The following is a 22,669-nucleotide window of genomic DNA, read 5'->3' as shown; positions in this document are numbered from 1 at the left end:
ACTAGTACTGTGCAAAGGGAAACTGAGGTACAGGAACACAACAGATTTGTCCAAAGCAAAGCCACCCAAAGCTGGTCATAAACAGACCAACCTCTGATCCATAGTGCTATCTACGGAACCTGGAAAGGATGAAACGGTAAAAGCCTGTCATACTCAACTCCATGTCCAGAAGAACACTCACCTCCCATCATGCTGCTCACTGCCAGAAGCACAGTATTCAACTCCTACCCCAGCAAAGGATGACCCACCATTCAGCAATGAATCACCCACCAATCGATTCCTTTAGCATATACAACCATTTGAGTGCTACACAAAATCACCAGTTTTGCAAAGCATAGAGACCTTCTTCTAAAGGAAAAGAAGTTGTGTACAAAGAACATGATATACAGGCAGGAGCCGATCAGACTCGAACACTTGAGACAGAAATGCCATTAACATGAATGGTAGTAGAGCTGGTAAGAGGAGATATTATGAACTCAGACTGTTAGTGAGACACTACCGCAGTGGAAGTGAACTGCTTCTGGTGTGACAGGACACACAGAGATGTGCCCCCAGTGTGCTCAGATCAGCCAGCAGAAGCTGCAGGTAAAACACAGCCGCAGTTCAAGAGACAGGGCAGCTAGCTCAGAAAGCCGGCTCCCCATCCACACTCTTCCAGAAGAAACAGTCCCTGCAGGACAAAAGTTCTTCAAGCTGCAATTCCTATTAACCTGCGGAAACAACAAATTGGGTCAAATTCCAGGAGCTGGCTCTACTGGAGGGGAATGAAGTGCAAGTGATCCCAGGGCTGCTGAACTGGCTGAACAGCTCCACCTGGGAGCATTTAGCAGCAGGTAGGAGGCATAAATATTGAAATTGGACCCACTTCTTCCACACTCTGTCACTCTTCCCCCTAGGTAAGCACTCCCCACCACAGGAATGAAACAAATCCATCAATAAATAAAAGGCTACGGCCTGCTCCGCTTTGGTGAGGGCCACTTTCCTTTCTCTTTGGTTCCTACCCTGTTGTTGACAAATGTATTTCCTAACAGCTCCTGACAATGCACGTCTCCTCCTCTCCCCTCCCTCCCGTTGCACGCTCAGCTGCACACAGGCGTGTGTGATGGGGGGAAAAAAAGCATGAATTGATTGGAGGTGAACAAGTGATTCTCCTTCATGCTGTCACCCTGGATGTGGTGTTCTCGGCTCCTCTCCCCTCAGTCCTGCTCGCTCTGGCTCAATTTCATTACTTTCTACTTCACTGCGCCAGCACCTCCTCTCCCCCCACCACACGCTCCCTCTCCCCGTGTCTCTCACTTCACTGCTTCAGAACAATCAGCTCCTAAAAAAACCCACCACCACCACGTTGTTATTCTTACTACAGCAGGACACATCTAACAAGGGCACTGTCCCCCTGAACAGAAGGGAGTGTCTGCTGCCTCCGCGCCCAGAGGCAGCCCTCGACTGAGGGAGACAAATGCACAAGTCAGAGATCCACCAGCCATGGAGGGCCTCAACGTCAGGGAACCTCCGCTCCCTTCCACAGCCTCGGGAGCTGGGACACAAGTGCTGTAAGGAGATCTCAGCATCAGGGAAAGCAGAGGAAGAGCACAGTTTCCCTGGAAATCATACCCAGAGAGGGAAACATTGCCTCAGCTGTGCCTTTTCACTGTAGCGCTCTGCAAAGAGCCTGAGCCAGGAGCTGCACGGTCTGTGGTCCCAATCTCCTCTCTAGCCATGAGGCCTGCTGGGTTCCTTGATCTGGGAAACACAAAGGGCCAGCGCCAGACAGTGTTTCAGAGCTATGTGCCTTGAGAGGCATCCCATAAAGCTGGATTGGAAGCAGGAGCAGAAAGCAGTGTTACCCTTCTGCAAGTAAGTCATAGACAGGATACGGAAATGGCAGAGGCCTCCTGGTGGTGGCAGTGGGCTTGAAGAAACTCTACCTACTGACATGATCCCCTAAAACAAGACAGAACAGGCAGCATTGCCTCTGGAAGAATCTATCCCCTCATATGTTCCTTCGAGCCTCTTTCCCCAAAGATCTTTTTTCTTCTTTACCCCACAGTATCTTTCCCATCTGAGGCAGCTGCATGCAGAAGGGTATCTCCAAACCCAGGGACTGAACACATGAACCTGTCCTTCTCTGCTTAGTGCTCCTAATAGCCATTACCTTGAACAGGGAGAGATGGGTGAGCAAGCAGGGATCAGAACTGTGCCAAAAGAATTTAAGAGACACAGATGCCTGGGGACCATTTGTTCCTTACTGTGCAACTTAACTTTGGATGTCCAGAGCAGATATGGGTAGCAAAGGCAGACTTCCAGTCTGACTGGCCACGCATGCATGGATTTAAAAAACAAAAACTTCACTCCAAAACACAACAGTTTCCTCCTGCACTACAGGATCCCCTCTGCTCACATTCCTGCTCAACTCCGATGTTAAACAAAAAGCCTTTCCACTGCCTGTTCCAGCAACGGGAGCGACTCTTTCCATGTCAGTCCGCCTTGCCCCAGCGACAGCCCCTTCCTCAAGATAAGCAGCTGCCTTTGGAGCTGTGCCATCAGCTACTGCTGGTGCAATCCACCGACAGTCAAACATCTCCACCTGTCCTGCTCTCTTCCAGGCAAATCTGACTCCTAACCATGTGTTTTAACAGTACTAATCACCAAGCCATGGTATGAAGCTGCCAATCCCAACCCACCGTAGACCCAAAGACATCTAGAGGATTTGTAACTGCCCAGCCAGTTGAAACAACTGCTTCTGTTTTATAACTATAACTCCATGGTTTAAGAGAAGGATCTTGGAAAGTCTCATTACTTTGGACTAATCAATCAGTCCTGGGATTTAGACAGCCTCATTGCAAGAGGCCTGGCTTTGCCCTCCCTGCACATGGCATCCTCCGACACTGTCAGGCTTAGAGCAGCACAATTAATCTCCCCTCTCTGTTATCCTATACATCACTGTCACCACATCAGTTACCTGTGGACAGGATATTGGTAGCCCATCATTTCATTTTATTTTGCTCACCTGATACCTCAAGGCTCCAAGCGCTTTTAAAAAGCCGTTTATTGCAGAGGCAGACACTGCACTGTGTGTCAGGGCCGCTGGATTTCTGTGCTGACTGATCAGCAGACACCAGGGGTCTAATTTTCATCAATAATGGGAGCACACAGGTTTTCAGGTACACGGCTGCTCAGCATGTTGGAAAAGCAGGCCCTTTTTAAAAAATACATACATATATGTATATAACAGATGATTATCATAGAGATCAAGTGGGATACTAGCTTAGCCCTCTCTATCTTTTCTTCACAGAGCTCATCTAAGCACTTCCCACAGTTGCTGCTTTTCTTCTTTAGGCATTTCCATTTTCTCACCAATTGACTACACATACTTCCTATGGATGCCATGATGCACCTAACTGGACTCCACTTCTCTCAATCCAGAGAGCACAACTCCCACAAGATATGTCTCAGGCTTCAGAGAGATTTCCATGAGTGCAAATTCAGATAACGTGCACGAACCAGATACCAGTTCAGCAGCCTTAGCACAGAGCCTCGGTACTGCTCATCACAAACGCGTTCTCTCCTCCGCTTGCCAGAGGAGAGGTCAGAAAGGCCAACTCCAACCAGCCACCCCATCGCCAGGGACTGGGCGCCAACTCAGCAGGGCTGGACCCAGAGCTGCAGGCAGGCATGTGCCCCGGTACTCTGCTAGCCATGCTGTAATGCTGAGCCTTCAAAACCAGCAACAGAGAAACACACAAGAAAAGAAGCATTCTGCAAATGAGGAATGCTTTGGAGATGGTGCTGAGCAGACCAAAACTCCTTTTAAGATGATCACAGACTAGAAACACACACATACAAAAAATTCTTACCACAAGAAAGCAAGGATGGGAATAGCTTCCTGGTATTAGTAACAGCACCAAAAATCCAAGGCAGACATACAGTGGTGTTGGCCTTTTGGGATGCGTCTGCCTGAGTCAGCAAAGGAATGGATGACTTTGTTCCCAAAAGCCTCCTGTCAGCCTTACATTCCTCATTTTCTACCCCTCCCACTGCACAAAAACGTATCTGGGCAATTCTATAGGCTGGCCAGTGGTGTTTCGCCCTCAGTAAATAAAAAGAACAGAGAGAGAGAGAAAACAAATCAAAGCACAGGAGGATACAAAACAACCCCAGTCAGACAAAGCCATAGGATTTTCCCAGTTAGTTCTTACAGCATACAGATGGCAGGACAGTGAATGGGGACGGATAAACACACAAGCTGCTCTAATAGGTTGCTTTTCCATTCGACAACCTTCCCAACTGCCATTCAGATCTGCTACTTAAGATCACTGGAAGGAAAGGACAGAAACACAGAGTAGAAAAGTCATCAACTTTTTTTTTTCCTTTACAGAGACCTCACTGGGAGAGGCACAAGCTGTAAACTAGACAAAATCCACAATCTACCAGTATCTGTGAGAGTGACAGAGCATTGGAACAGGTTGCCCAGAGAGGCTGTAGGTTGTATTTCCTTCTCTGGAGATATTCAAAACCATCTGGACACAATCCTGTGCAATGTGCTCTAGGTGACCCTGCTAGGGCAGGGAGGTTTGGACTAGATCATCTCCAGAGGCCCTGCCAACCTCAACCACTCTGTGATTCTGTGATCTTCTAACACAGAAGAAAGAATGAAAGGAGAAGGCAGTAACCATTTGTACATCGCATCCAGCAAGACTTTACCTTGTATAGGGACTTCAAAAGCAATTGGAAGAGATGAAGGCAAAAATACCTAAAAGCTGAAAAGAAAGTGACCAGCATCATGGATTTTTCTCATCAAAACTAAAACAGGTAATAGATATCACGTACTGCTGCATCTATTGACAAATACAACAGCTTCTCTCTTCTAAGCTAGTCTAAAATTGTTGTATCATTTTCAGTTATTATTGAATTTTTTTAAACCTTTTCATAAGTAACAATTTCACTAATGCAAGGTTAAATCATCTATTTACTTCCCTTTCGATCTGGAAGATGGCTTTGTGTTTTATATTGATCACTAAAGTGCAGGTAGTACTGCCTGCAACAAAGGGATGTTCACAATTTCCAGAGATTCTGAGAGCAACAGTTTTTTTCAGATGGTAAGTGGCCTGCAGCCAAAGCAGATCAACATTTGGCAAGATCCCCTCACCCAATGCCAAAGGTAAAAGGCTCTCCTTAATTCTACAGGAGCACTGAAAGGAATCTAGAGCCACACAGCCCAGTCTGACACGTTTTTTTTCGCTGACTGAAAGGAAGACAGATATGATAGAGGATGGGAGAACAGCAATAGGAGCTCTGTGTTCTCCCAAGGACTGAACTGCTGATGGTTAGTTCAACCTAGGCTGTTCATTAGCAGTAGGCAGAAAGAGAAACACTCTTGTCTTCAAAGGGAAAGTGGGCCCTTGGTGGCTTCATCTCATATTTGTTATAACCCCAAACTGTTTGTGCTCTGCATGACTCTGGTTTTAATCATTTATTCATCAGTGCAGTTTGATGGCCCCTCTGCATTCCAGTCTGAAGCTTTTAAACCCTTGCTATGCTGTAGGCATACTGAAAGGAGCAAGTACTTTCCCTGGGACCTAGTAATATAAGTAAATATGACAGGCTCTGGTTCCATTTTTTATTTTTCCCCACACACATCAAAAGACGTTACTCCATAACAGATGCTGAGGACAGACGGCAGATCTGGGGAGACATGAAGAAAAATTGAAACTTTTTAAAGCCAGGTCTGCGCAAAGTGATCAAACATGATCCATTCACTAGTGACCTGCTCCTCCCTCCTCCAACTTCCCTTTCAGTCTGAAATAAAATTACTCCTCCGATTAGTAAATGAAGAGACAATTGCCCTTCTCCAGCTGAAACTGGATGGGACATGCAATCCCCAGTGCACAGAGCACCACTGAGAGCACCATTTCAGTGGTGCTTGCTTGTTGGAGTTCACAGACTCCCATGCTTGGAGCTGCTTTTATTTTAATAATAAACTAAAAAAGCCACTCAGACTGATGGTTATAAGGGAACATATCCAGGGGAGAGGATCAATACTGTACTGCCAGCTTCTTCTCCCCGGAGGCAACCGCAGCTGTCACAGGATCTCCCTACACAGCCAAGCAAAGGTGAAAAACACGGCAGCGTCCAGTCTAAGCTTGGTGTGGTTAGCACAGATAACAACAGCACCAGGGACAGACAGTTTGCGAACAGATGCAACACAGGTTATTGGTCTGGAGGAGGAAGTCGGAACACATCAGAAACAGGCGTGTAACCTTACAGCGCACCAGAGACTCTGGGTAACATCTCATGTGAAACCCCGACAAGTATCAGGTTTGCGGCCGCCTCCCACCATGTGAAAAAGCTGCCAGGAGGGAGGGCACACTTGCTGCACGCCTGGGGAATTAATACCAAATCACACACTAGCTTTATGCGCTCTTACTTCTCATCAAAACAAACGCCTAGAAATGAGGAAAAAAAAAACACAGAAAAGATTAACGATTTTGATGGCTTTGCGTGTGATATTGCCAAACTAAGTATGATTTTAGAGGGCTGGATCCTTGAGGGCACCTTAAGCCTGACATCCAGTACTGCTGGCACCAAAACAACTGCTTCTTTGGTGACTTCAGGGTAATAGATCTACATTTCAGCATATTTATCATGAAAGCGGCTCCAAGGCACAGGCGGTGGCAGCGTTCCACAGGCAGCAAGCACAAAAGCTGCCCAGCAGAGCCAGGTGGGCAGCACGCACCATAGGTCACGCAGAGTTTAGATTTCTATAAACTTCCTCTGTCACTCATTTGCAGCAAGCTTTTTCCTTCATGTTTCTGAAGAACTTTTATCTTATCCCTCCACTTAAGACTGAAAGGCCTGCTGGGATCTGGTCTCACGTTTATCAGTGCAAAGAGCAGATACAGAGCCTTTGGCCATTAGATCATTTTTCCCTTTAGCAACTCAGACAGGATCAAAGATAGTCCAAGACAAGGACAAGCGGTTCCAGTTGTTCAAGCTCAGAATGGCTCCACATCAGCTGAAAGACTCGGAGGATCCTGCAGAGCACGCACGGACCTCCCACCTCGCTCCAAAAGGCAGACTCGGCTGCGGTGGCTCTCCAGGCAGACCCACTGTGCATTTGCACGGTTCCTGGCACAACGGGGTCCCAACTGCAGCCGAGCCTCCAGCACTCTGCAGTCACATCACGGCCACAGCAAGCGGCCAGGCCGGGAAGGCCCACATTGGCAAATCCCGGCTTCCACTGGGTTCATCTCTCCAGACTCACCGACATTTCTGTTAAGTAACAGTCACACCGCAGGGTATGCTCAACCTCTGCAGCCATTAGTGAATCAATGTGGGAAGGAAGAGGGGACATCTTGCTGGAGAATGGATGTTTTGGTGTCTGCTAGATGCAAATGCTGATGGCACACAGAGGCTTTCATGAAGAGCACGCCCATATGCTTTCTATGACGTCTAGTAAGGAGAGGACTCATGCTGTGCTCCTTCCTCACCCAGCCACCAATTTTCACAGAATCTGTAGAAACTTAGTGTCCTTAAAACTTTTACCTTGGGGAGTGGAGGGGAAGGGAGAGAGTTGCTATAGGCAAACATGTTCAGAAGTTACTCAGAAACCCTGGCTGCCTGCCAAGAGACAGTACAGCTGGAGAAGTAAACTCAGCTTGGAAGTAAATTCCGACAGGAGGATCATATAAGACTGCAGCCTAAGCATCCCTATCTGATTCCAAAGGAGACTTCTACCCTCACAGTTCTCAAGCTTACTTGAGAAAAGAAAGTAATGTCAGAGCCGCCCTTGCCCCACAAAGCTGCTGGGAAGAGACAGCTTTCAAGTTCGCTGCTGCTCTCCCTCCCGCTCCCAGTCCTTATGCTCACAGCACTATTGGTATGTCTCGTCCTGCAATGAGAGCTGTCACTTCTGAGCACCAGGAGCATGCCCAGGAGCACTGGGTGCTGTTTTCAACAGCTCTCAGCCTCACGGGCAGGAGGTCAGGCAGCAGCCCAAGAAGGGCTTGAGCAGAGACAGGCGTCACCCCAGGGAGTGTGTGCACCAAAGAACTTAGCACTCAACATACAAGAATTGGACAGCAATGCTGGAAATTAAGGGTCCATTTATAAACCCTTATTAATAAAGTGATTAATAGATGCAGCCATATTCTTTAATAACTTACAATAAAAAGATGCTACAAAAAGCGTAAGCAAGACAGATGGTGCTATAAAGTGAATTATAACATGTACAGTAGCTAGTACAAAGTAATGGATGTCCTTATTTAATAAAGAGAATCTGATTTTATGCAGTAAGTTTCACGCTTGAGGCATCTCAATACACTTTAATGAGCCCTTGTGGCCCCAGCAATAGCTTGCATGCAGCCTTGGACATCAGATGCTGTTTTAGTAAGAGAGCGGATGTTGGTCAGGACACTGGGGTTATTCCATAGCCCTAATTTTTAACCTTTCATTGGACAGCTACCAAAACCAGACAGAAAGGTCTGAAAGATGCTGCCTCCTAACACTGCACTGCAAGGAATGACAAGAAAGCCTTGGTCCAGGGCTTAAATATCATCCAACTAAGAATAAAGAGCACTATTACTACCAACTAAACCAGATTGGCATCTGTATCCACAACTATAAGGCACACCACAAATTACGTAATTTAATAAACACTGTAATAATAAAGTATTTATTTTGTATAATGAAGTGTTAGTGATTAGAAACCAAACACACATCGGGCATGCTGCTGCGGTTTCTCTTGAACCCATGCCAGTATCACTCAAGGCTAAATATGTCTGCAGCAGGTTGAGAGTAAGTTCCTAGCCTTGTTTTGATCAGCCTGTCAAGTGTTTTAGCTGCCATTCGGGTTTCTTTATATCACACTATAATTGGCTGCTTTCTCAAGGTGCAACGAAGAGAAAAAGCACACAGCAAAACTTAGGCTCCTTTTGCAAGATCCTCCACTGAAACTCCAGTGCTTTTCTGAAAGCTGATTTCAGTAGCAAAGGGCATTTTGTAAACAGTTGGTGAAAATAGACTGGAACTGAAAGGCAGCTTGCATTAAACTCCACAAGAAAGCCTTATTTACCCTCATGTGCTTTCTTTGTAGTGTCGATCAACCCACTTCCAGCTCCCAGGGGAGGCCCTTAGCAAAATAAAGGGAATAAAAAAATAGAAAAGCAAATGACATCCTTCAGAGTCCAAATGCACCTGAGAGCCCTTGGAACGAAGCTCGCTCGCTCCTGCTGCATCAGACACACTGGCCATGCTGACCTTCCTGCCCAAGTTCAACCTCCAAGGTCAACAGGACACCCTCTAGCACTGTCCTCACTTGCCCTTGGTTGCCAGGTCCTGCAGGGAGCTTTGATCAGAGATGGCAGGCTGAGTATCCCACTCCAGGCACCTGAACCCATCCTTCAATGCCAGCTCATTGATTTGCAGATGTCGGGAGAGAGCACAGAAAAACACAAGGGTATAAGGGACGATCAATCACAAGTGCCACAGGACATGGAAAAACGCGCCCTCCAGAGGGCTTGGCTTCACTTCCAGACCACCAACGTACTCTTCCGCTTCCCTCACCAGCCACCAGCTGCCTCTGTGCACCACGAGGGCTAGCACATCAAGCCCTGGCTTTGTGGTGAGCAGCAAGGACAGGAGAGTGCTTTTGGGGGTGATGTTCGAAACATGAGGAAGATAATTCAGTAGCAACTATCACTAGGAGAGCCGTACTGGCTGTGGCTTCCAGGGGAAACTTTCAGTCTTCCTCTACAACAGCATACTATCCATTTACTCTGGAAATGTGAATGCAAAGCTGCTCCACTGGATTCTGGGACTGTTCCCCTCAGTAGGATCACTGCTCAGTGAGAAATTGGGTTTTCAGGTGCCAAGGGACATCTTGCAATGAGAAAGGAAGCGTGCATTTTCTGTGGTTGCTTCTCAGAGAAGCAGAAATAAGTAACCAAGAATCACATGGTTCTGCAGTCACTCAGATCAGACCCCAGGCTCACCCTCACTACTGGAGCACAGTCAGAGGCTGCTGGTTATATCCTACATGTTTGCACTTTGTCCTTCAGGTCTGAAAAGGCAGTACAGCATGTCAATAAATATGAGCACGTAAAATAGTCTGTTCTGTTATAGAACATGGACCTGACATGCTCTTTTCACTTTTCCAAGGTGTTCTGTACCAACAAAGCACATTTCTCTTCTGGCTATCAGGTGGTACCAGCACTGAAAGCCCAATTGCTCCCTTAACAGCAATGCTATTCATCACAAAGGAGACAGTGCCAGTTACAGCAAATGCCAATGTCTCTTACACTGTCCATAATATTGAGAGAAATAGATGAACAGGGCTGGATCCCAGGGGCCAGCAACCATAGAAATTGTTCTACCTGACTGTTGGTTGCCCTGTTCCTAGCACCTTTTCTTCCTCTCTTTAGGTCAGCTGCCTGCCACCACGAACAAGGAACAGAAGGGAAGCACAGCATCAGGACACGGATTTCCTGTCTCTACTGTAAAACAACACTATCAGCATGTCTCTACTCAGTCAAGTAAGAGTTCCCTCCTGCCACCTTTACTGCAAAGTTGCAAAGAGCCTCAATTTGCAAATTCTCATTCACGTTGCTGAATCTAAATCGAAATATCTGTTAAAATTCGTATCTCTGCAGATGAAAAGCAACGTTTCTGTTTGTGCCAGGTATTAGTATTTTCCTTTCCTGGATTACAAGAAACTCTGAAGTTCGTGTTCTATCAGGTGATACAGTACAAAACATCGAGGACAGAAGATTACAAAGGAAACAGACTACTAAAATCAAAGTATCAGACAAACAGCATCGCTTCAGGTGGCACATTGCCAACATCCAAGAGAAAAAGCAGTACCTCCACCTTTCCTCTTGGTGCTAGAAAAATAGCAACCTTTATTCTGTGTGCAGATGCTGTTAATGGGTACTCAGAAGGGCCTACCTCCAATCACAGAGACTCCCAACATAACTAGGAGGGGCAGAGTAGCATTACGATTAGCTATGTAATACTCAAATAGGTTGTAATGCCGAGAAGAACACGTTTACCCCAGACCGAGTGTCCAATTGGAAGTGTTTTTAACAGACAGTTTGTGAACCACATGCAGCCAGTAGCTAAAGAGGCTGGAATTGTTTAAGAACTTATTTTCGAAGTTGCTCTAATTACAATGCATGGGGTCTTGCTGCTCAATTTCAAAGCCAACGCACAATCCCTCCAGGCTTACCATCTGTGCACTAAATTCGGGTAACATGATGCATGTTGCTCCCACCCAGAGAGGACACAGAAGCTTATTGATCACCCCATGGACATGATGCAAAGGCAGCACGTGCAGAATAACATCTTCTTTCTTCCACTCCCACTTGTCAATCAGCCCTGTGGTCTGCAAGAGAAAACATAATCTAGCATGAGGGCAAAAGAAAAGTCTCTCATTCCTTGAAAAAGCCTAGTGTATCCAAACCCAAGATCCTCTGCACCCAGCTGGCAGCAGAAACCTCAAACCTCCCTGCACAATGCGTGGGCAATGAAGCCTTTCCTTTAGAACCAGCAGGAGCAAAATTCCCACCATAAAAGTGGAATGCAACAGGAACATCTGCATCTTTTCAATGCATGTTTTGATACCTAAGTCCTTCCTTGTTACCAAGAAATAAGGAGTCAATAATGATTTTAAGTAGGACCAGAAAATTATTAGCCTGGTGCTGCACAGCCAAAGTTGGCAGAAATAGTAATCAAAAATATAATTTTTTCTCAGCAATTATATTGATGTAGTCTGGATGCTGCAGACATTGGCTTCCTGGCACCCACGAGGGATAGCTAGTGGGAACAGGAAAACGATGTCCCATAAAAAGAAAATAGGCTCTATGTTAGTAAAGAAATATATTAGTATATCAAGCCTCTATAATACTCTGTTATGACGGGCTTATTAGCTAAGGTATTAGACCTGAGGCGTTTGGGTAGAACAATGCCCTTCAGAACACAACCTTAACAACTGCCAAATTTATTTCCAGTTGTCTAAAAATAAAAAGCATTTGAACAGTGGAATCTAGACACACCATTCACAAATGCCTTTGCTCTTCTGTAGCTCAGGGGGTAGGTTTTTGGCTTTCTGCAAGACAGCACAGAAGACAATTACTGTTCAGGCTGCCTCCCAAATTATCAGCATATCTGTGAGGGAACAGATTCTTTGCCTAATATAGCCAAGCCCTGGTTCTGTCCATCAAAGTTTTCATACCACTGCTATCACTGCAGTATCTGATCATCTAGAACTATGCAAGTTCTAGGACATGACCACAAGGCTTGATGCATTCCCTGCCCTTTTTCCCTAATGGCATGAATCTATCAGTTGCAAGCAGTGATAACAAACTGGTGAGGTAGTCAGCAAGCTCATTCAAACTTTTAGTTCCTTTTGGCTCAGAGAGCTAATGGATTTTTTTGCCTTGGGGATATATAGCTAAATAATGCACAGGCTTCACATAGTATAGTACTGTGCTGGGCTAAGTTATTCTCTAATTAGGGGCAAAGGTACTTTCCCAGTCACAGTGAAGAAACGCAAACTGCAAAGAAGGCAGTCTTTTTACAACAGCTCCTATCCCTTCTGCTTTCCAGGAAACCAGGCAGAAGAGTCCATCTGCCACTGGCTAAAACTGCAGCACAGCAGCACCAATAGAACAGACAAGGTTTAGAGCCTCAAATACTTTTAAGTTTTGTGCGTTCACCTTATAAATGTTGAGGATTTTCACAATACAGCCCCACAGCTCTGTGCAGAAATTAGGTTGTGTTGAAGTGCATTATGCTACACAGCCCCAAGCCATCTGTGAGGGCCAAGACCTCTAACTTGGCATAAGCATTTCACGGACAAAGCAACACTCACCACAGCTTGTATGTTCTCATGGGTACTTAGGACACCTTTTGGCCTCCCTGTTGTCCCACTAGTGTAGATTATCATGGCTCCTCTGCCTTTCCATGAGGAGTTGGTTGTTAAGAGAACCTCTTCCAGTGCTGTATGACTTGCAGATCCATTGCTATGAGATTTAAGAAGTGGCAAAACTGGGACACCCAGTCTCTCAGCACTAGGTGCCATTTTCTGCACATATTCCTCTGCCGCAATGACTAAAGCACTTTGTGAGTCCTGAATCACGTACTCCAGTTCCTGCACGGGGTGTTTCTTGTACAGGGGGACTGCTATGCCTCCACTCATCCATGAAGCCCACTGGGCAACCACATATGAGGAATCATTGGGACACAAGAACGAGATCCTCTCTTCCTTCAGGTCCCTGCCAGAGCACTTCAGAACTCTGCAGATCTCCTGGGACAAGCGCAGACTCTGACTGAAAAGGTCCCTGTATGTGTGCTCTCCGTTCTGGTCAACGATGGCAATTTTATCACCGAAAGCCAAAGCTCTAGTGAAAACAGGGGTAACATCACTGCTGCAGGCTGTCCATGTGGTTTGCAGACCCCTGCGGGAGCAGCCAGCCCTCTTCTGCCCGTACAGCCCCCGCGTGCAATGGCGCAAGTCACGAATGAGGCATCGGACGGGCCAGCTCACGTGGGGGAAGAGCAAGGAGAGCAGCATCCTGCCAGCGTTGCCTGTTCAGAAGTGATTCTGTAGAAAGCAATTATAGGAACAGATGAGTGGTACAGCAATTACCCAGAGGTTTATTCCCACAAAGGAAAAGTGGCAGCCTTCATTTGAATAATATGCACTGTATTATTAATGTTTATACTTTAGATTGCAGTATCCCCAGTGTGTTAGGCCCTGTCCAAATAGAACAGGAGACAAAGACCCTTTCATAAGCAGTCTCAGTGTCCCTAAAAGGCAACCTATCTTAAATTATAAAATAATTTCCATCCAATCAGTAATATTAGGGCACTAAATAACGGCTACTTGAGGTGCCACTCTAATTCGGTGTAACCAGCAATTAAAGAAGTGAAATACTTAGGACAGTCCTAACTCTTAAACCGCACTTTTCATCACTGAAGTAATGCACAGAGCAAGGCAAGGCAGTGGTTTGAATAAGGCAACATAGAGCTAGACACAAAATTCAAGCCCCTTGAGTTTTAGTTCAGCAGATACCGTTTCCACTGCCAGCCTTCCTTTAAGCAATAGCACACCTAAGCAGAGGCAGGCACTCAGACCCTCCGACCTGACAGGTCGTCTGTCACAAACACTGCTTCAGCTCAAACACTTTCTTATATGATAGACCAACCGAGTGGTTAACAACTCCAGCAGTTACAGACAGCACAAGCCCTCACCACACTGCCCGCACCAAGCAGCTGGTTTTCCTCGTAAACAGCAGCAGGCAAACACAGCCCCCCATGTGCTGATTTGTGGGTTAGTTACAGCATTTCTGAAAGCGCAAAACTCACAGCACCTCACAGAGCCAGGCAAAGCACCAGGACAAGCTCAGCCACAACACCAGAGCTCCACCTGACTAGCCTGAGCTTGACCCAAACGCAGCCCAAACCACCGCTCATGGCCTGGCCTCTCCCCAGCAGCAGCAGCATGCTCTGATGTTCAGTGGCTCTTCAGCAACAAAAAATCCCCAAAGGGGAACTGGAAGGAGTAACAGTGCCAATAAAGGCTTTACAGGAAGATTATGGGCTGGCACAAATATTATATATTCTGCCTTTGTGCTTAGGCGGCAAAATGACATCGGCCTACTAGCTCGTGAGAGGAGTCAATAAAAAGTTTTTGCAGTAACTGACAGAAAACCACTATAAATTTGCTCTTTACCATTCTATTCATCACGCTTCTCCTTTTCAAAGTAAAATGTTGGTGTAACAATAATAGCTGCTGCTTGGATCACCTTACAGGAGCATTTGAGAGAAAATTACTGCACAGTATAAAAACTGTAAGAAAGTAAAAGGAAAACGGGAGCCTCGGGACTCTGAGAACACATTGCGGGGGAGACTGCAATGTCTCCCAGAGACAACAGGAAGAAGGGGCTAACTGCGAGGAGTGAGGAGTTGTCTGTTAAGAGAATCTCAAATCCCCTCCACACAGAATCCACAGCTCTGTCTGGAAGCTCAGTAAGAACAAAAGCATTTGTTTTATATAATCCATCCTCTCCATACAGAGGCAGTCACCAACACAAGCAGCGGATCGCAGAGGAGGAAAGAACAGGCCTGTGACAAAGGTGGAAGGGAAAGGGCTTTACTGAACAGTTCATCTAATGGATACTATTAAACTCCACCAGAGAAGCATCTTTAGAGAGATACAAGAAGAAGACACAATAGCCAATATGGCAAATGCCCATTTCATAAAACATCTGGCAGCATTATGTGATTTCTCCTTGCTTCTAGCAATAACTACTTGATTTGTATACAGTTTTCAAAAAAGATCAAGTAGTGCAGTGGCTTAACTTGAATAGTCTCCTCACTTAGCTTCCCACCATGGTGAGGAGCTGAACAAAAGCGATCCAGAGAACTGGCAACTACTTGCAGAAGAACGGAATACACCTTAACCAAGCTCACAGTCTGCTCAGTCCCTCCCACTGGCAGCACCCACCGACAGCAACAAGTGTTTATTTTTGCATAGAAGTAGCTGTGAACCCACCGTCTCTCCCATCCACACTCAGAACATTTCTCACGTCAGAAACTGGTTTGCACACATTTTGTTTGCATATTGGCCTCACTTTCTGCTTCTGCAAAAGAAGCCTGTGATTTACCACGGAAACATCTGGGGTGGAGGGGCTTTAAACCCAGAAGTGTGGTAACCATGTGCACTCATGACATAGACTATTAGGATGGAAAAAACAAAACAGGTCATGACAAAACTAGCATGACATGTTTCCATTTCTCTGTAGAGACTCAAATCTAAAATAAATAGAGAGTATAGTCTGCAACCTAACCCAAACCACCTCCTCCTAACCTGCCCAAGACCGGCTTGCTGGCACAAACAAGACCCAGACATTAAGAGGGGCACTAATTGGAAGCAACTGCGTTTGCCAGGATCACACAGAAGAGCGCCATGTTCCTGGCTAGTGTAGCTGAGTGCACTTGGCACACTTGGTTTTCCTTGTAAGGCTCGGGAGCAGGTGTTAGCTGCTGCTTCAGAACTGCGGCTTCAAGGGAGGGGGGAAGAAAAAAAGAAAAAAAGAAAAGAAATCACATTATCCCCTTTTCACCACAGAGCCAGTCCAGATTTAATGGAAAATAAACAGCAGCACCTTTAGCCGGGCCTGTGCGTTTACAGGCTTTGGAGAAACAGTGTTGACTGCGTGCAGAAACGCAGGACAGGGCGGCCGAGGTAACATCGGGGCAGGTTCCTTTATTTTACCAGTTGCTCAGAAGGATAATCAGGAACACAAATCATCCCCACGGGCTGCGCACACCCAGGAAAGAAGCTTGTTGCTGCAGGAGTGGGGACGCTCGGGTCTAGGACAGCGGAGCGGCCGAATACCTGCCGTCTTTCAAAGAGAAAGCTTCAGCCCCGCCGTTCGAGGGGCCAAAGCGAGAAAGGGCAGCGCGGGCCGAGCCCACGCCAGCCCCAGGCGCCGCAGGGGCGCCGCGCAGCGCGGCGCAGCGCTGGCGAAGCTGCTCCACGCTCGGCGAGCGGCCCGGGCCCGAACGCCGCGTCCTTCCTGGGGGAGAGGACAGGAGACTCGGCACGGCAGAGGGTTAACGGCGCTTCCCCCGCGGCCCGTGGAGGTCCCCCCCCGCCTGCCCCTCGCGGCCCCCGGGCGAGCCTGGGGGGTCAGCAAGGGCGGAGGGCGGCCCGAAAGCACCAGACGGGGCCGGAGCCCGGCGCGGTGGAAACCAGGCCCCGCCAGGCCCCGCCGCCGTTGCTAGGTGACCGGCACAGGCCCGGCCACGGCCTGCCGGGCCCGCGGCACCGCCGGGCACCGCCGGGCCCACCGGGCCACCGCCGCCGCCCCGGGCCGGGCCGGGGGGTCCCACCGCCGCCGCCAGCCCCGGGCCGGGCCGGGCCGAGCCGGGCCTCACCTGCCGGCGGCGCCCGCGCCGGGGGAGTGGGCGGGGGAGGGGGGGGGGGGCGGTGCGCCCGCGAACGGGCTCCGCGCGGAACCGCCCCGCCCGTCCGTCCCGCGCTCCCGACGTTCCCCCTCCCCGCCGCGCCCCGCCCGCGCGTTCCGCGCTCCCGACGTTCCGCCCTCCCCGCCGCACCCACTTTGCGGGGTTTTAGCCCCAAACGCCCGCTAGGGGCGGGGCAGCGGGGAGGGGGAGGGGGCGCCCGTAGCGTCACCGCTGCCGCGGTGGCGTCACCGCGGCGCTGCCTGACGTCACCGGGGCGCAGGCGGCGGGTTGGAGAGCCAGGCGGAGCCCCGGCTCCTCTCGCGGGGCCGCTGCGCCGGGGCACGCGGCAGGCGCGGGGACCCCGGCCCCCCTTGCGCGGCCCCCTTGCACAACTCCCGCTGCACGGCTCCCGCTGCACAGCCCCCCTTGCACGGCTCCCCATTGCACAGCCCCCATTGCACCACTCCCCTTGCATGGCCCATATTGCACAGCTCCCCATTGCACAGCCCCCAGTGCACAACTCCCGCTGCACAGCTCCCCATTGCACAGCCCCCATTGCACAGCCCCCATTGCACAAATCCCACTGCACTGCTCCCGTCGCACGGCCCTCCTTGCACAGCTCCCCATTGCGCCGCTCCCCTTGCATGGCTCCCCATTGCATGGCCCGCATTGCACAGCCCCGCTTGCACGGCTCCCCTTGCATGACCCCCCACTGCACGGCTCCCATTTCACGGCTCCCCATGGCATAGCTCCTGTTTCTGGGGCTGAGCCTCCCATGGGGCATCCGCCTCGCTCCGTTGACATCCGTGCAGACTCGCAGGGCTCCTGCAGGCCGTGCCGCTTGGCAAGGCGAGCGCACTTAAGTGCACTTGCTGGAAACGCCTCGGCACAGCTGCAGGGCGGGGGCGGAATGGACTCCCCATTGCACAGCTCCCCATTGCACAGCTGCCCATGGCACAGCTCCCCATGGCGCAGCTCCCCATGACGCGGCTCCCCATGCCACGGCTCCCCATGCCACGGCTCCACATTGCACAGCTCCCCATGGCACAGCTCCCCATTGCACGGCTCCCCATTGCACGGCTCCCCATGGCACGGCTCCCCATTGCACAGCTCCCCATTGCACGGCTCCCCATTGCACGGCTCCCCATTGCACAGCTCCCCATGACGCGGCTCCCCATGGCACAGCTCCCCATTGCACAGCTCCCCATGGCACGGCTCCCCATTGCACAGCTCCCCATGGCGCAGCTCCCCATGACGCAGCTCCCCATGGCACGGCTCCCCATTGCACAGCTCCCCATGGCACGGCTCCCCATTGCACGGCTCCCCATGGCACGGCTCCCCATGACGCGGCTCCCCATGGCACAGCTCCCCATTGCACAGCTCCCCATGACGCGGCTCCCCATGGCACAGCTCCCCATTGCACAGCTCCCCATTGCACAGCTGCCCATGGCACAGCTCCCCATGGCGCAGCTCCCCATGACGCGGCTCCCCATGCCACGGCTCCCCATGGCACGGCTCCCCATTGCACAGCTCCCCATGGCGCAGCTCCCCATGACGCGGCTCCCCATGGCACAGCTCCCCATGGCACAGCTCCCCATTGCACAGCTCCCCATGGCACGGCTCCCCATTGCACGGCTCCCCATGGCACGGCTCCCCATTGCACAGCTCCCCATGGTGCAGTTCCCCATTGCACAGCTCCCCATTGCACAGCTGCCCATGGCACAGCTCCCCATTGCACGGCTCCCCATGGCACGGCTCCCCATGGCATGGCTCCCCATTGCACAGCTCCCCATTGCACAGCTGCCCATGGCATGGCTCCCCATTGCACGGCTCCCCATGGCACGGCTCCCCATTGCACAGCTCCCCATGGCGCAGTTCCCCATTGCACAGCTCCCCATTGCACAGCTGCCCATGGCACAGCTCCCTATGGCACGGCTCCCCATGGCATGGCTCCCCATTGCACGGCTCCCCATTGCACGGCTCCCCATGGCACGGCTCCCCATTGCACGGCTCCCTGTTGCACAGCTCCCCGTTGCACAGCTGCCCATGGCATGGCTCCCCATTGCACGGCTCCCCATGGCACGGCTCCCCATTGCACAGCTCCCCATTGCACGGCTCCCCATTGCACGGCTCCCCATTGCACAGCTCCCCATGACGCGGCTCCCCATGGCACAGCTCCCCATTGCACAGCTCCCCATGGCACGGCTCCCCATTGCACAGCTCCCCATGGCGCAGCTCCCCATGACGCAGCTCCCCATGGCACGGCTCCCCATTGCACAGCTCCCCATGGCACGGCTCCCCATTGCACGGCTCCCCATGGCACGGCTCCCCATGACGCGGCTCCCCATGGCACAGCTCCCCATTGCACAGCTCCCCATGACGCGGCTCCCCATGGCACAGCTCCCCATTGCACAGCTCCCCATTGCACAGCTGCCCATGGCACAGCTCCCCATGGCGCAGCTCCCCATGACGCGGCTCCCCATGCCACGGCTCCCCATGGCACGGCTCCCCATTGCACAGCTCCCCATGGCGCAGCTCCCCATGACGCGGCTCCCCATGGCACAGCTCCCCATGGCACAGCTCCCCATTGCACAGCTCCCCATGGCACGGCTCCCCATTGCACGGCTCCCCATGGCACGGCTCCCCATTGCACAGCTCCCCATGGTGCAGTTCCCCATTGCACAGCTCCCCATTGCACAGCTGCCCATGGCACAGCTCCCCATTGCACGGCTCCCCATGGCACGGCTCCCCATGGCATGGCTCCCCATTGCACAGCTCCCCATTGCACAGCTGCCCATGGCATGGCTCCCCATTGCACGGCTCCCCATGGCACGGCTCCCCATTGCACAGCTCCCCATGGCGCAGTTCCCCATTGCACAGCTCCCCATTGCACAGCTGCCCATGGCACAGCTCCCTATGGCACGGCTCCCCATGGCATGGCTCCCCATTGCACGGCTCCCCATTGCACGGCTCCCCATGGCACGGCTCCCCATTGCACGGCTCCCTGTTGCACAGCTCCCCGTTGCACAGCTCCCCATTGCACGGCTCCCCATTGCACGGCTCCCCATGGCACGGCTCCCCATTGCACGGCTCCCCAGCACGCAGTTCCCCGTCGCAGAGCTCCCGTTGCTCAGCTCCCCGGGGCAGGAGGGACTGGCCACGCTCCGGGCGGGCTCCCGAGGCCGGCGGGTGCCGACCTCCCCGCCGGGAGAGCTCGGCACGCACCCGGCGCACGTGTTAACGCGCAGATGCACCCTGCTCCCGACACAGCCCGCAGCCCTGCGCCTGCCGCGGCGGCTTTCATTCCCCTTTTTGCACTTGCCATCTGCCGCTCGCCGGCCCCGGCCCCGGCCCCGGGCCGTGGCGGCCGGGATTAACCTTGCGGGGCCGGGGAGTGGGGCTCGGCGAGGGGGCTCCGGCGGCGGCGGCGGGCGCCCTTTGGCCCCGGCATCCCGGCGGCGGTCCGGGGGCTGCGGTGCCCCAGGCCGGCAGGGACAGGGACAGGGACAGGGCGCACTGGGTGGGGACGGGCTGGTGGCAGCCGCGGGGACGTCGTGGCCCGGCCGTACGCCGCGGGCAGGGTGCTCCCCTGCTCCCCGGGCCACTCTCCTGGCTCCTGGCGGTCCCCGTAGCTGGGGACGGGCTCTGCTCCGTGCCGTGCCGCGCCGTGCCGTGCCGGCCGGGCCAGCTGGCCGCCGGCGCGGCAGATGTCCACCCCGAGCCGCTCGCTGCCGCTCCGTCCCCCGGCACCTGTTGGCCACCGGCCATCTGGAGTCGGCCCCGTCCCCAGGGATGCCGGCGCCCCGGCCGACCCTTCGCCTCCCCGCCGGCTCGTGCCGGCGCCGGGCCCCGAGCCCGCGCCAGCCGCTGCCCCGCGGCCGCCGGCTCCGCAGCAGCGTCTCGCCCGCGGCAGATGCTGCGAGGGCCGGGGACGGTGGCGGGAACGCCGGCGGCCGCCGGCTGCGGGGAAAAAGCGCCCTGAAACGGGAGCACGTGGCCGAGGGCATCGCCGCGCCCCGGGAACGGGGGCTGCGGGCGGGCAGGACCGCGGGGCCCCGCGCCGGCCCGAGGGCCCTGTGCCCGCTGCGGAGACGCCCTCCCCCCGCATTAAGCGGCTTGCTGATTAATTATGGATCCAGCAGAAAGCCTTTACTACATTAGAGTTTACTTGTGGCAACATCTGTATTTATTAAGGGGAAAAAAAGTTATTACTAATGTGGTGTAAACAGCGCTATTTTACGGGGAGCTTATCGCTCCCGGGGCAGCGGCGCGGCTGGCGGCAGGGCGGGGGGCGCGAGCGGGCCGGGGGCGCGTGGAGCATGCCAGCGTCCCCAGCGTGCCCCAGTGTCCCCCGCCTGCCGCCGAGGACGCGGCCGCTCGGCAGCGCACGAGGCGCAGGGAAGCATCACCTGCGCTCTCCTGGCGGCCCGGAGTCCATCCCGTGCCACCTCCCAAATGCAACCTGTGCCACCCTCCCAAATGCATCCCACACACCCTCCCAAACCCATCCCGTGCCACCCTCTCAAACGCATCCCACGCCAACATCCCAAATTCATTCCGTGCCACCCTCCCAAACCCATCCCGTGCCACCCTCTCAAACGCATCCCACGCCAACATCCCAAATTCATTCCATGCCACCTCCCAAACGCATCCCACGCCAACATCCCAAACGAATCCCTGATTAAGGGGAAAACCCTAGAAGGGGCGACGGTGGGGGGCCGCGTGCCAGGAGAGCCGGAGCGACCCGGAGGCGGCAAAGGGAAGGGCCCCCCGGCGAGCCCCCCGCCGCGGGATGGCCGCGGAGCCAGGTCCTTTCTCTGCCTTTTTTCCGCGGCGTTCCCCCCGGCGCGGTGCTCTCGGCAGGCGCGGGAGCGGCGGCGCGCCGGGGCGGGCGGCGGGCCCCCGGCACCCCCCCGGCCCCGCTGCAGCGCTGGCGCCGGGCCGAAGGGCCGCCTGCGCGGGGCGGCGAGCGGCGCGGGAGGACGCCTGCGCCAGGCGCGCGCTGCCAGTCCCCCCGCGAGCTGGCACCGCAGGCGGCTCCGGCGGCAGCGGCGGAGAGGCTGGGGCAGACGCCGGGCTGTGAAAGGGAGAGGGGAAAAAGAAAAAAAAAAAAGGAGAAAAAAAAAATGGACACGTGCCATCGCTGGAGCGGCGAGGCTGCCGCTGCCAAAATGCCAGCAGGCAGCGCGGGGCCAAAACGCGCCGGAGGAGAGAGGAGGGTCTGCAAGCCCGACCTGACGCAGGCGGCGGCGGAGCCGGCAGCGGCGGCACGGAGCAGCGGCAGCGCCGCGCGGGCACCGCCGAGCCCGGGCGGGGAGCGGACGGGGCAGCTGGCGGGCGAGGAGGTAAATTGGCTTCGTTCTGCGGACGCGGGCGGCGCGTGCGCGCGTGCTGCCGGGCGCCGGCGAGCTCCCCGCCGCGTGCCGGGGCCGTGGGCGCGCCGGGGGCCGCCGCGGAGGCTGCGGCTTTGCGCGCTCCGGCTTTGTGTGCCGGCGGCGGCGCGGGGCCGGGCCGCGGCGCCCCGGGAGCGAGCTGCCGTCCCGCTGCCGGCGGGGCTGCCGCGTGCCGGCCGGAGGCGCCCGCCTTTCCCCGAGCGGCCCGGTTTGGCCGATTTGCCCCCCTCCCCCCAGCAGGCGCTGCGAGTGCCCGGCGCCGGCGTTCGGTGGCGGCGCCAGCCCGGCTGCCCGCCCTGCCCGGGGCC

The 22,669-nt window shown here is 53.4% G+C and overlaps 1 protein-coding gene across 5 annotated transcripts in view; it reads right to left on the bottom strand.

Moving 5' to 3' along the window:
- The window catches only part of ACSF3 (acyl-CoA synthetase family member 3), a 102,565-nt gene that overhangs the window by 59,181 nt on the left and 20,715 nt on the right, over positions 1-22,669 (bottom strand). For 3 of the 5 annotated variants that reach the window (XM_062586704.1, XM_062586706.1, XM_062586705.1), the window contains 2 exons: positions 12,866-13,597; positions 11,222-11,377 (listed from right to left, as the gene is read on the bottom strand). In XM_062586704.1, coding sequence (XP_062442688.1) covers positions 11,222-11,377; positions 12,866-13,567 — 858 coding nt within the window. In that variant the 5' untranslated portion in view covers positions 13,568-13,597. Of the gene's footprint in view, positions 1-11,221; positions 11,378-12,865; positions 13,598-16,163; positions 16,561-16,938; positions 16,986-22,669 lie in introns of those variants that run through there. The other 2 variants (XM_062586703.1, XM_062586702.1) reach the window with 2 other exon arrangements.

This window comes from Rhea pennata, chromosome 13, assembly GCF_028389875.1.
Source record: "Rhea pennata isolate bPtePen1 chromosome 13, bPtePen1.pri, whole genome shotgun sequence".
Classification (NCBI taxonomy): Eukaryota; Metazoa; Chordata; class Aves; order Rheiformes; family Rheidae; genus Rhea; species Rhea pennata.
This window is presented reverse-complemented; position numbering and strand designations above follow the sequence as displayed.